Consider the following 14,393-nt stretch of genomic DNA (forward strand, 5'->3'; position numbering starts at 1 on the left):
ATGCTACTAAACAACAGATGGATCACTGAAGCAATCAAAGAAGAAATAAAAAAATACCTGAAGACAAAAAAAATGGAAATACAAGGACCCAAAATCTATGGGACACAGTAAAAGCAGTTCCAAGAGGGAAGTTTAGAGCAAAACAAGCCTATCTTGGGAAAAAAGAAAAATCTCAAATAAATAACACAAGCTTACACCTGAAGGAACTAGAAAAAGCAGAGCAAAACCCAAAGTTAGTAGAAGGAAAGAAATCATAAAGACCAGAGCAGAAATAAATAAAATACAGACAAAAAAAAAACAATAGAAAAGATTAATGGAACTAAGAGCTGGTTCTTTGAAAAGGTAAACACAATTGATAAACCTTTAGCCAGACACATCAAGAGAAAAAGAGAGAGGGCCCAAACCAACAAAGTCAGAAATGAAAAAGGAGAAGTTACAACTGTCACTACAGAAACACAAAGGATCATAAGAGATTATTATGAACAATTATATGCCAATAATATGGACAACCTAGGAGAAGTGGACAAATTCCTAGAAATGTACAATCTCCCAAGACTGAACTGGGAAGAAATAGAAAATATGAACAGACCAATTACCAGTAATGAAGTTGAATCAGTAATAAAAGAACTCCCAAAAAACAAAAGTCCAGGGGCAGACGGCTTCACAGGTGAATTTTACCAAAGATTTAGAGAAGAGTTGTCAATCTTTCTCAAAATTTCCAAGAAACTGCAGAAGAAGGAATGCTTATGAACGCATTCTATGAGGTCAGCACCACCCTGATGCCAAAACCAAAGATATCACAAAAAAAGAAAATTATAGGCTACTATCACTGATGAACATATATGCAAAAATCCTCAACAAAATATTAGCAAGCCAAATTCAACAATACATTGAAAAAGATCATACACCATGATCAAGTGGGATTTCTCCCAAGGATACAAGGATGGTTCAGTATCTGCAAATCAATGAATGTGATATACCACATTAACAAACTGAAAAACAAAAATCATATGACCATTTCAATTGATGCAGAAAAAGCTTTTGACAAAATTCAACACCCATTTATGATAAAAACTGTCAACAAGGTGGGTATAGAGAGAACATACCTCAACATAATGAAGGCCATATATGATAAGTCCACAGCTAACATCACACTCAATGGTGAAAAGCTGAAAGCATTTCCTCTAAGATCAGGAACAAGACAAGGATATCCACTCTCACCACTTTTATTCAGCATAGTACTGGAAGGCCTAGCCACAGCAATCAGACAAGAAAGAGAACGAAAAGCAATCCAAATTGGAAAGGAAGAAGTAAAACTGTCACTGTTTAAAGATGACATGATACCATACGTAAAAAATCCTAAAGATGCACCCAAAAAACTACTAGAGCTCATCGATGAATCTGGTAAAGTTTCAGGATACAAAACTAATATATAGAAATCTGTTGCATTTCTATACACTAATAATAAACTATCAGGCTTCCCTGGTGGCGTAGTGGTTGAGAGTCCGCCTGCCGATGCAGGGGACGCGGGTTCGTGCCCTGGTCCGGGAAGATCCCACATGCTACGGAGCGGCTGGGCCCGTGAGCCATGGCTGCTGAGCCTGCGCGTCCAGAGCCTGTGCTCCGCAACAGGAGAGGCCACAACGGTGAGAGGCCCGCGTACCGCAAAAAAAAAAAAAAAAAAAAAAAAAAAAAAAGGTTTGCTGAAGAAACCAATGAACTTATTTTCCAAAAACACCTAAATAGCAATGAGCATATTAAGCTGCCCCCAAATGGGACAACTCCTATGTACTTCTGAGAATGCAGCTGGAGGTGCCCCCAGCAGCGCATGGCGGAGCGGGGAGCCCCGTGACTCTATGTGAAGGTCACTAGATGACTGAACACTGAATCCTTGTTCAAGTTCAAACGCGGTTTTACTGGAGAATACATCCTTTTGGATATTTGCAGGTCCTGTTTGGCAAATTCCCAACAGAAATGCGGCAGAAGGGAGACTCCACACCTTTGGTCACCTTCACCATCTCTAAATGCTGGGACCCAGAAGTGAAGAGCGGGGATGGGAGCACCGAGTGAGGACAGCCGTCTCATCACCAGTTGGTCCGGTGGGAATACCGCTGGTCTTATTTACGTATTATACTTTCTGCCGGTTTAGAATTCAGAACTAATTCCTTCAGTGCTTTAGTCAAAATAAACTGAGAGAGTGGCAAGATGTCCACATGTGCAGGACCATTTAGTCCTGTGGGGGCCAGTGAGGTGACACGATGCTTGATTCTGGACAAAGCGCGTCCTCTCCCCACCAGGCTCAGTCCTAGAAGAGATGGAGGAGGTCTCCGCCCGATAGACGCAAGGCTCCTGGTTTAGCAGCACAGTGCCCTGGGGTCCCCAGGCCTCCTCCACGCATAGTTTGGGGTCCTGCACGACATCAAGGATGAAGGTGGCTATGAGAGGCCGTGGAATCGAGGTGGAGTGAGAGTCCACACTGACGGGGAGGACGTCACCCAGCCAGGAGGCCGGGACAGGAGGGGAGGGGGCCCTGAAGGGTGTCGTGGAGCTGGGGGTGGAGGCGTTTCAGGAAGGATGGACTGAACAAGGCAGAAACAAAGGCCTCCACAGCCTCTGGCCACTCCCAGCGGCCTGCTCCTTCCAGCGCCCATCTGTTTTGTTAATAATCTGTCACCTCCCCTGGTTCGTGAGCTCGGCCAGGCGGGAGCAGACAGGCCTTGGTTACCACTGAACCCGGGGCACAAACCCCTACGCAGTGAGTCTGTGCTAAGTCAAAGTGGGGTCGGATGAAGCTGCAAAGGGCCCTGGCCGTGGCCCTCGGGAGTCCCTGGAGTCAGACCACAGGGCAGGGCTGCTCCCACGAGGGGAAAGAGGGCAGGGCAGCTTAGAGGGGAGGCACGCTGGGGAGAAGGGGCTTTTTCTTAAATAGGTTTGAGGGAGTTTGAAGGCCAGAGAGAAGAAGGGGTGGGGCGGGCATGCAGGAAGGCGGTCAGGTGGCCAGCTCTGCCCTCTCCCCGGCTGGCGCTGCTGTGTCCTGTGTGGCCGCTGCTTACAATCCAGAGCTTGCCCTGCACTCCGCGACCCAACAAAGGACTGCTCTGGAAGGCTGGCCTGGCCTCAGTCTGTGTGATTTGCCAGCCTGGGCTGGCACAGTCAAGGCTGTGAGGCAGCCTGGGTGCTTAACAGGACTTAAAAGCGGGACTTCACATCGGGCACAGGCCAAGACAGAGCAAACATAGATAGAAAATGACCACATGAAACAAAGTGGAGACATTCTTCAGAATAGTGTGAAAATACTTCCGTAATGCAGTATACAAATTTTTTTTTTTTTTTTTTTTTTTTTTGCGGTACGCGGGCCTCTCACTGTTGTGGCCTCTCCCGTTGCGGAGCACAGGCTCTGGATGCGCAGGCTCAGCGGCCATGGCTCATGGGCCCAGCCGCTCCGTGGCATGTGGGATCTTCCCGGGCCGGGGCACAAACCCGTGTCCCATGCATCGGCAGGCAGACTCTCAACCACTGTGCCACCGGGGAAGCCCACAAATACTTTTTAAAATGAAGTTTTTGTGTCCTTGTTGCATTGAGAAGTGGTGACCCCATATCCTAGACCTCAGGATGACCCAGGCTTGCATTTCAGATCTACTGTCCTGCAGGTTCAGCTGCCATGGTGAAGAGTATGTTCCCATCTTAACACCATAATCACAGTTTACACAATTGCACATGGAGGGTATTCACCTTCAAACTATGCTTTCTATAATTTTAGCAAGACAGGAGGAAATACCTCTTTAAAAAGCATGTTTATAACTGTGTAAAAACAAGAATGATAACATCTTACATTTTTCATTTAAATTTTTAATTCATATCAAACCTGAGATAAAGCCAGCAATTTCAGTCCATGTAACTCTTAAAATTACTTATTTTTCTAAAGATCAGTTGACCTTGAATGTGAGAATTTATTCTGAAAAAGTATTTTAAGAAAAAAAGGAGTCCCTAAATTGATATACAAAGTTGCTTTGCCATCTTAGTGACTGGATGGAAAATACCTCCCTCATCACAGTAATCTTGGAACATTGAAATAGATCCCTTTCCTTTTAAGGAAATAATCATTTTCTTACCTTAGACAAGTCTGACCATCTGGTTTTTGCTTTGGTAACAAGATACTGATGAGCCTGTTCAGAAGCTAGTTCTGAATCTGGGACCTTCTGTTTTGGTCTTAAAAGAAAAAACAAAAAATGAATCGGTTTAAATTTAATGGACTCATTAATCTCCCAAGGGATTCTCCTACCCCAGTTTGTTTCAAAGATAGCGTTCAAGTCTGCTATTTCACATCTGGTCTAACTTAATTCTTAAAATACAGTCTTATTTCCCCAGCTGCATGTTAGGGAAATCTTAAATTTTAGGAGTACTTGCTTATTTCCAGATAAATGTTGTTCAACTTTTCCTGCAGTTCACACACAAAAAAGGGCTCATTTATTCCCAGAGGGATAAAAACCACACTATAACATTGTCTTCAGATGAAGACAACTAAAAACTTTTATTTCTGAATGTACACGTTGGCATGATCACGCAGACCAAAGCAAATAGTCCCGGAACACTGTGGGAACATGACCTACAGACTCAGTCTCAGCTCGTGTTCAAAGGGTAGGTCTAATGTAAATGTAAGGGATGTAAAATGATCAAAACTCTGTTTACTCACAGAACAATGGGCGCCAAGGACACTTAAAAAAAGACTGTGGCTAGGCCTCCACGGGGAGCAGTGAAGACTGTGGCTGAAGGAGTTTGGGGTGCCCTGGATTCTTCCAGTCACTAAAACAAATTAGGGGCACGTGAAACCCTGTAAAACCCTTCGCCACTTCTTTCTCCGCGGTCGCCTTGCTTGGAACCACGCTTGCGCACAGGCACGTGGGTGATCAGTGCATCTTGCCTGAGGGTGAGTAAGGGGGACACCTGAGCGAGGCCCCACAGGGACCCTCACAGGAACTTCCCCTCAAGGGAACCTGGAAAACCAGGGTGGGGACAGCACACAAGCCCACGTACCGCAAAAAAAAAAAAAAAAAAAAAAAAAAAAAAAAAAAGTACATGATACAGTCCAAAATTACTCAATATACAGAGGACCAAGACAATCCCAACAATTTTCAAGATAAAAGACAACTAGCACCAACTCCAAGATGACCCAGATGTTGAAATGATCATATTTAAAAGCAGCTATTATAACCATGAAGTAAGAGTACACATTCTTAAAATAAATGGAAAGACCACTTCTGAGCAAAGAAATTGCAGTCAAAAAAAAAAAAAAAAAAAAAAAGAACCAAGTGGAAACTTTAGAACTGGAAAAAACAACAACTGAAATAAAATTTTCACTGGATTGGCTCAATGACAGAATGGAAATGACAGAGGAGTGAGTCAGTGAACTTGAAAATAGATGACTAGAAATAATCTAATCTGATCAACAGAGGGAAAAAGAAGAATATATCTCCAAGGACTATGATAGACCTGTGATACAAAAGCAAAAGGTCTAACATCCATGTCACTGGAGTACTGAAAGGAAAAGAGAAAAAGATTGGTATGGAAAAAAATTTAAAACTTCAGGAAATAATAGCTGAAACCTGCCCAAATTTGGTGGAAAAACATAAATTTACAGATTCAGGAAGTTCAGCAAACCTTAAAAAAGATAAACTCAAAGAAAATCATGCTCAAACACATCATACTAAAAGTACTGAAAGCCAAAGCTAAAGAAAAAATCTTGAAAGCAACCTGAGAAAAATGACATATTACAGAGGGAAAACCATTTGAATGACTGTTGATTTCTCCTCACAAACTGTGGAGGCCAGAAGACAATGGAACAACATTTTTAAAGTGTTATAACAAAAGAATTGTCAACCCATAATTCTATATCCAGAAAAAAAAACTATTAGGAATGAAGGAGCAATAAAGATATTCTCAATGAAGGAAAACTGATAACTAGTCTCCAGTAGACACGCTAAAAGAAGTTCCTCAGGGGAAGGAAAATGACAGCAGAGAGACACTTTTGAGCTTGAGAAATAAAAGAAGAGAGGCAGAAATGGTAAATACAAATATACTTTTTCTCAGAGTTTCAAAACACATGAAGCATAAATTGATAAAAATGGAAGGAGAAATAGACAGATGCAAAATTATTGTTGGTGACGTCAACACTCCTCTCTCAGTAATTGATAGAACAAATAGAAAATAAGCGAGAACCTAAACACTATAACCAACTTGATCTTATTGACATTTATAGAACCCTCCACCCAACAACAGGCCAATATACATTCTTTTCAAGATACATGGAATGTTCACCAAGACAGACATTTTCTAGGGTCGTAAAATGAACCTTACCAAATTTAAAAGAATTAAAATCATACAAAGTGTATTATCTAAACTGAACAGAATTAAACTAGAAATCAATAACAGAAAGATAGTTGGAAACCATGGAACTATTTTGAAAAAAAAAAACCCCATACTTCTAAATAATCCAAGGTTTCAAGAAACAGTCTAAAGGGAAATTAGAAAATATTTTGAACTGAATGAAAATAAACACTACAACATATCAAATTTGCGAAGTGCAGCTAAATCAGTGCCTACAAGGAACCTGATAGCATTAAGGGCTCATATAGAAAAGAAAGAATTCAAATAAAAAATCTGAGTTTTCAGCTTAAGAAAATAAAATAGGAGGGCAAACTACAGTTGACCCTTGCACAACACAGTGCATGAGTCCACTTATATGCTGATTTTTTTCAATAAATATATTGGAAAATTTTTGTAGATTTGTGACAATTTGAAAAAAATTCATAGATTAACCACATAGCCTAGAAATATTGAAACAAATTAAGAAAAAGTTAGATATGTTATGAATGTATAAAATATAATATATGTAGATACTAGTGTATCCTTACATAGGCATAAGGTGAGTGATATTTAATATAAAATTAATATGTTAGTTTTCTTCCTGTTTTATAACTTTGCTTTCAAGGAATTATATTACTGTACAGTGTGCTTCTCTCTCTCTCGTATTGGAGAAATTGTGTATCAGCCTATCATCACAGGCAAGTGGGGTTTTTTTAGAGTAACGATTCCAATACTATATTATGAATATGATTGGAATGCTGTATGCTATAAAAATTTTATAATGATTCATTCTTTAGTGTATAGGCTAGGCTACCATGAAGCAATTATATCGATTACACCACACTCCCATAAAGCAATCATACTGCTGCTTCTTTGTTAACAATGCATGAATCGTTATACCTCTAAACAAATACGAATTTCTTTTTCACATTATCTTTCCATTTTTGATGTCCAGAGATACACACAAAATGTATGACGCCTGCAGTGTTTTGTACCGTATGAGACAGTATTGATATGTATATGGACAGCCAGGTGATTTATCTTGTAAAAGACAATGTAAACTTACAGTATTGATAAATACAGTACTATAAATGTATTTTCTCTTTCTCATGACTTTTTTTTAACATCTTTATTGGAGTATAATTGCTTTACAATGGTGTGTTAGTTTCTGCTTTATAACAAAGTGAATCAGCTATACATATACATATATCCCCATATCCCCACCCTCTTGCATCTCCCTCCCACCCTCCCTATCCCACTCCTCTAGGTGGTCACAAAGCACTGAGCTGATCTCCCTGTGCTATGCGGATGCTTCCCACTACCTATCTATTTTACATTTGGTAGTATATAAAAGTTTCTTACGACTTTCTTAATAACATTTTCTTTTCTCTAGCTTGCTTTACTGTAAGAATACAGTATGCAATACGTATAACATACAAACTATGGGTTGATTGACTTTATGTTATTGGTAAGCTTCCAGTCAACAGTAAGCTATTAGTAGTTAAGTTTTGGGGGAGTCAAAAGCTATACACAGATTTTTGACTGTGCAGGGGGTTGGCACCCCTAACCCCAGTGTTGTGCAAGGATCAACTATATATTTAAAGCAAGAAGAAAGGAGAAAATAGTAAAGAAAAGAAATCAATGAAATCGAAACAGAAAAACAATAGAGGAAAAGAAATGAAACATAAAGCTGGTTCTTTGAAAATATTAATAAAATTGATGAACCTTCAGGTAAATGAATCAAGAAAAAAGGAGAGAAGACATCAACTACCAATATAAGAAAGGAAAAAAGGGACATCACTAAAGACCCCACAGATATTAAAAGAATAGTAAGGGAATACTATGAACAACTTCATTCTTATGAATTTAACAACTTAGATGAAACGGACCAATAGTTTAAAAGACAAAAATTACTAAAACTCAGTCAAGAAGGAATAGAAACCCTGAATGATCCTATAACTATTAAAGTAATTAGATTTGTAGTTAAAATCCTTCTGACAAAGGAAACTCCAGGACCTGATGATTTCATTGGTGAATTCTATCAAATATTTAAAGAAGAAATAGTGATTCTGTATGAGGTCTTCCAAAAAACAACAAAAAATGTATTTATTTTCTTTATGAAATAAAACTCCTATCTTGCAATTACCATGTGGGTCCATTGAAACCTCTTAGAAAATGATAGATCATGGGATCTTAGTGGTCTTGATTTAATCATACTAGATCTATTTCATTATTCTAGGAAATATTCAGTCATTGCTCATTAATTATTTCCAGCTATGCTAAAAAAAGGAGACTAAATAATAAGAAGAAAACAAAAAATGATGGAATCTCCTAGCAGGATGATACAATATTGAAATGAATCACCACTATTACATCATCCTTCAGTTTTCTGATTGCACTGCTAAAAGTGTAACAGCATCTTTCAAGAAGGTAAAAAGAAGACAGTGACACCATCCTTGTCGTCTTACGTTAGTTTTCACTGAATGTAGTTGAAAATTGAGAATTCTTATTTCATGTGCAAGTGGCAAAGGGAAGAATACTGAGATCAGAAAATGTTTCGCAATTATTAGATGAACCAGATGACAGTGAACTTGATCATATAAGCCAAATCTCCTGATGAGTGAGTAAGTGATACATGTCTAAGAGCAACAAGGAAATTTGTTATTTTCATTTAGTTAGTCATTCATCAGGAAGGAGTGGATCGTACAATATTTTGTGAAAAGAAGCTGACCATCTAATTCTGCTAAAAGGACACTTGACAGTATTCTTTCATCTCTGATGATGTACATGTACCAAAATGTACTTGATGTGGGTTGTCAGTAGATAAATGGACAAGGCCCGTGTGTTTTAAACAAGGGAATAGATTGGGAGGGAATAGATGGTGTAAATGAAACAGGTCATTGGACCAATCACTCTAATTGGTATTTACACATTTAAAAATGATGTGCAGTTATAAAGCAAATGAGATGGTCTTCCTCTCTTTGACAAAATTATGAATATTCAAAGTTTCCAAAAGTAGTGCATTTTGATGATGCAGGTGGAAAGTGGAGGCCCAGAAAGCAGAGGGGCCCAACTGAGAGGGCAGGATGGCTTCCAATAAGGCAAGGCGTCTAGGTTTGGCTGGTGGAGAGTGAGGTTGGGGAGGGTGAAAGAGGCTGAGCTCTCCAGGCAGAGGAAGTGGCCCCTCCCCAGAGGCATCCTGGGTTCCAATCTCTGTCCACCGCCCATCACCTGGGTCCTTTTGGACGAGTCAGTAACTTTTCTCTAGGCCCCGATTCCTTCATCTGCAAAGGCAGGTAGGGATGCCTCCTTAAAGGGCTGTGGGGTATGAAAAGATACACCTTCATGAAATACAGGTATGGGGTCTGGCCATGGGGAGGCTTGGCTTTCTAAAGCAGTGCCTTGGTTGGGGTCACAAAGCTCGCTCTCCACCAGACCCTTGGAGCCCAAGCTGGGTCTCCCTGGAACCAGCCGCTTCCTCTATATCCATCCTCTACTCTGGGGCTGCTGAAGGATGTTTCTATGGCACAACGTGACCCACACACTCCGCGGCATAAAATCCTCTCCTGCCTACTGACCAAGTCTGGCACTCGAGCCCATCACATCCAGCCCTCCTGCATCTTGAGGCCTCCTCTCCCGCTGTGCATGCCACTTCTGCACACGCATCCTCTCCCCGTTCCCTCAATGTGCTCCACACTCCCACCTCTGTGGTTTTGCAAATGCTGTTCCCTGGCCTTGAACCACGGACTGGTAACCTGCACCGGACGAACTCACTCACACCTCAAGACCCAACTGAAATGTCCTGCTTTTTCTGTGCACCTCAAGCAGGCTTAGCCTCTCGCCTCCCTGTGGCACTTCAGACATCCTTCTATTTCTTTATTTTTGTACCTGTCACAGTTCAGCCCCAAGCCCCTCGAAGGGAGTGTTCATCTCATCCATCTTTGTACCTCTGAGTCCTGGGGCGACACTGAGCACACAGCAGACCCTCAGTAAATGTGTGATGAATGAACAAATAATACAACTAAGAAGGTGGAATCATTTGGATAGGAAGACTGCGCTTTGTGGTTGAAATTTTTCATATCCGTTCTGCATACATTCTCCAGAAAGTTCTTTCTGAAGGATGTTTTTGTGCTTTGTTTTAACATTAAGCAATCAAGTCTCATATTAAAGCTCCTCATAAATGGAGCAATTGGAAGCAGGTGTTCAACTCACGTGTGATATGATCGTTTCACTTAGAAAGAGACTACAGTCATTTTCTTTCTTGCTGGCTTTTTAAGTATAGACAAAATAAAACCAAAGCAAAAAGCAAATTCAGAGGGAAAAATTAAAGTGCAAGATCAGAGGGCCTCTGCAGCCTAGCCAAGTGCCACAAAGTCTGGCTCAGTGACAGGGGCTTCTGGGCATTCCCCCTTCCAGGAGTTGCCCTTGCCGAGTGGAAGGGGCACTTGCCTATAGCCCCTGGGGGCTGGGAGCACCTCAAGGGCAGAAGGACCCAGTGAATGCCACTACTGCGTTGTATCACTGTAGCAGCAAATGCAGTGGATGGTAACGTTTCAAAAAATATTAATAGTGTACTTATAATAATTGGTAAAGGAGTGGCTGAATGGCTACTTCGTTCATGCCTGTCAACAGGTCTCAACAGGGAGCAGACTGTGACACGTCCCGGTAAGATGGGAACCCACTACCGCTTCAAGAAGCAGATGCTCTTACTGAGAGAAGCCAAGGAGACAAACGGAGTCACAGCTCAGCGGGACGCAGAGACTTTCCTGCCATGAGTGAGGCCGGCATTGGGTGGCCGGGGGTCTGGTGGGGAGCACTGTCTAGGAAAGGGCTGGAAGGGGTCCTCGCACCTCCCAAAGCAGCTGGCACGGCTGACCCCAAATTCATAAAAAGAAAAATATACAAGTATATGTGTGTATTTATGCACATAGAAAAAAGACTGAAATGACACTCAGTATCCATTAATTACCATAAGGCGTTCTGTGCTTCCCCAGTTCACACCTACTGCCCAGGTTAACGTCTCAGGCCTGGAGGAAGTCCACGTGTTCTCCTGACAAGCACCGCGCCTCCCTCTGCATATGGTGTCCCCAAATGTCTTGGAAGGCTGAGCAACACGTGTATATATCTGACCCAAGGCTCATAAAAAGAAAAACATATATGTATATATTTATGTGCAAAGCAACAAGACCGGGATGATATACTTTGAAATACAAAAATGACGCTCACAGGTGCTTAGATCAGGTGTATCTTCTAACCTGTATCTGCATTTTCTAGTCTTTCTGCACTGAATGTGTAATTCTGAATGTGATTTTTCTTGAACTAAGGAAAAGACAAAATAAACAGCTCCTGGGGGGCAACTCCATCATTTGCACCATGTGTGGACACGGCGTTAATGCTGACCCATGCTGTTCTCCTACCTAATGAGTCTCTGAGGCGCAGTGTCTTCTATTCTGAACGGTCTCTTCTCACACAAATTTTGAAATTCGCGGAAATTTAACGTGACGCTGAGCCTCAAGCCAAGAAGGCCCAGGAATCGCTCGAAATCCTCGTCCTTCAGGTTGAAGAGCAGGTGCTGCAGCAGCCGGTGAAGGTCGTGCATGGTGACGATGCCATCCCTGTCCGTGTCCATCTTAAAGAAGGCCGCGCAGGGGTCCTAGAGTCAAAAACGCAGCGTCAAAGCCTGTCCCCTGGAGCCTAACGAAATCCCCCCACCCCTGCCCCCTGCGCTGTGGACTCATCTCCAAAGTGAGGAAGGAGCCATGTTTCGACTTGGCTTTTTGGAGATTTCACTGCTCCAGGAATATCCTTGCCATGATTTGTTTTCCCCAGGAAATGATGAACTATGTCCTCAGGTACCCTCTTTTAATGCAAAGAGTTCAGGAAAAGGGACAAGAGAGGTGTTTCTTTCCCTTCTGCTCCCTCGGCTTCTGGGACCGGTACTTCTAGTACCAGAAGTAAGAATGAGTATGCTGGAGCTTTCCAGGATATATAAAAATCCTGCCCTCAAGTTTTTATACAACTTTCATAATGCTTGGCAACTTCTGTCCACGGGAAAGCCAGCGCTGTGCTGATCTCACCCTGAGTTGCCGCCCAGAGGCTGGGCCCTGTTTTGATGCCTGTGCTGAAGGCCCCACCTGAAATCTGCCTCTGTGTCTGCAGGTTGTGCTGCACAAAGGCGGTGATTCCCATTTTGCAGATGGGGAAACAGAGGCCTGCAGGGAACTTGTGGTTGAGGCCAGGCTGCACAGCTCTGGGCACACCCTGGAGGTGGCTTGCTTAGTTTCAAAGCCCAGCTCTGCCGGCTACTAGCAGAGTGACCAAGGGCAAGAGACTTAACCCTGCCAGGCTTCTCATATGTAATGGGAGGAGTATAAAGTCCCTGCCTCCGGGGTGGTTGTGAGGATTGAATGTGCTAACGAGGTGAAACACTTAGGAGGTGACTGACAGGTTTCCTAAGGGCTCTAAAATGTTGTTATTATAACTGTTGCCTGAGGTCGGACAGCAAGTGCCTGGCAGTGGGATCTGAATCAGGTCTGTCTGGGCCAACACCCTGCGGTACCCACACACGATCCTGTGTCTCAGGCTTGGAGAGCTGCAGGTGTTGTGGTCCCAGCACCCCTGTTGCCATCAGCCTCTGAGGCGGCCCCACCCGCGGATCTCTCTGGCTACTTCGGAGGCCCCGCCTGTACCTTCACGTCCCAGGACCCACCACAGAGGTCATGTAAGGCAAGCCCTGCCATGACTCGGGTGTCCAGTTCAAACCTTTGGGGATTTTGTGGCAAGATCTATCTGCACTCACTCACTTATTCTTTCACCAAAAATTACTCAGCACTGACACATGCAATCACTGCACGAAATATGGTGGGAACCGCTTCAAGTGCTGCCCCACCTCTCAGAGTCGCCACTGTCCAGCGGCCTCTTCTCCAGGAGCACCGCCTGCCGGGGCTGCAGGCCCATCTCTTTGCTGCTGATTCCCTCTACGTCACAGCTCCAAGCCCTCCCACACCCTCCAAACCCCCATCTCCAAAGGCTGTGAGGTATCTCCCCTTGGATGTCAAAACAAGCAAGGCCAAAATCAAACTCCTGGCCCCCGCTGGACCCAGCTCGTCCTCCGGGTCCTTCCAGCTCGTCCTCCAGGTCCTTCCAGCTCGTCCTCCAGGTCCTTCCCAGCTTGTCCTCCTGGTCCTTCCCAGCTTGTCCTCCAGATCCTTCCAGCTCGTCCTCCTGGTCCTTCCCAGCTCGACCTCCTGGTCCTTCCAGCTCGTCCTCCAGGTCCTTCCAGCTCGTCCTCCTGGTCCTTCCCAGCTCGTCCTCCAGGTCTTCCAGCTCGTCCTCCTGGTCCTTCCCAGCTCGTCCTCCAGGTCCTTCCAGCTCGTCTTCCTGGTCCTTCCCAGCTCGTCCTCCTGGTCCTTCCCAGCTCAAGTAGTGGCAGCGCCTTCTTTCTGTTGCTCAGACCACAAACCTAGGCAGCGTCCCCGGGGTCCTCCCTTTGCCTCACACCCCTCATCCCATCTGCCCACACAGCCATGGGTTCAGAGCTTCACTTCTCCCACTTCCACTGCCTCCACCCGGACCCAAGGCTCCTGGGCTTCCCGGTTCCCACCCTCGCCCAGCCCCCTATTCTCACAGCAGCCAGTGATACCTGCACAGCTCAAGCCAGTGCACGTCACTCCTCTGCTCAACCCATGGCACTCGAGGTCCAATCCTCAATCCTGACCGTGGCCCCAGCCCCCATCCCTCTGCCCTCATCTCCTCCCCGCTTACCCTTGCTGGGTTTTTTTTTTTGGGGGGGGTGTTTGTCAAATAACCCTTTATTGAATTATTTTCCTTTGCAGTTCTTAACTAGCTGACATTCCACTGCACCACTGTGGATGTCACCTATGATGTCATGAGGGTGGTGGCCATCCACACTGCAGCCCAGACTGGGCAGTCCCAGGATCTCTTTAATGGTTCCAGAGAGTTCTCTAGCTAAAGATCGATGCCACATCTGTTGGGTGATGTTGACAATCACATCAAAAATGATGTTTCCG

At 43.7% G+C, this 14,393-nt stretch overlaps 1 protein-coding gene across 1 annotated transcript in view; it reads right to left on the bottom strand.

Annotated features, from left to right (window-relative positions):
* Positions 1–14,393, bottom strand: part of EFCAB6 (EF-hand calcium binding domain 6) — a 202,887-nt gene that overhangs the window by 69,376 nt on the left and 119,118 nt on the right. The window contains 2 exon segments of the mRNA XM_082634692.1: positions 4,113–4,209; positions 11,781–12,016. Coding sequence (XP_082490818.1) covers positions 4,113–4,209; positions 11,781–12,016 — 333 coding nt within the window.

The sequence above is a fragment of the Mesoplodon mirus genome, assembly GCF_964341445.2.
Source record: "Mesoplodon mirus genome assembly, chromosome: 11".
Lineage (NCBI taxonomy): Eukaryota > Metazoa > Chordata > Mammalia > Artiodactyla > Ziphiidae > Mesoplodon > Mesoplodon mirus.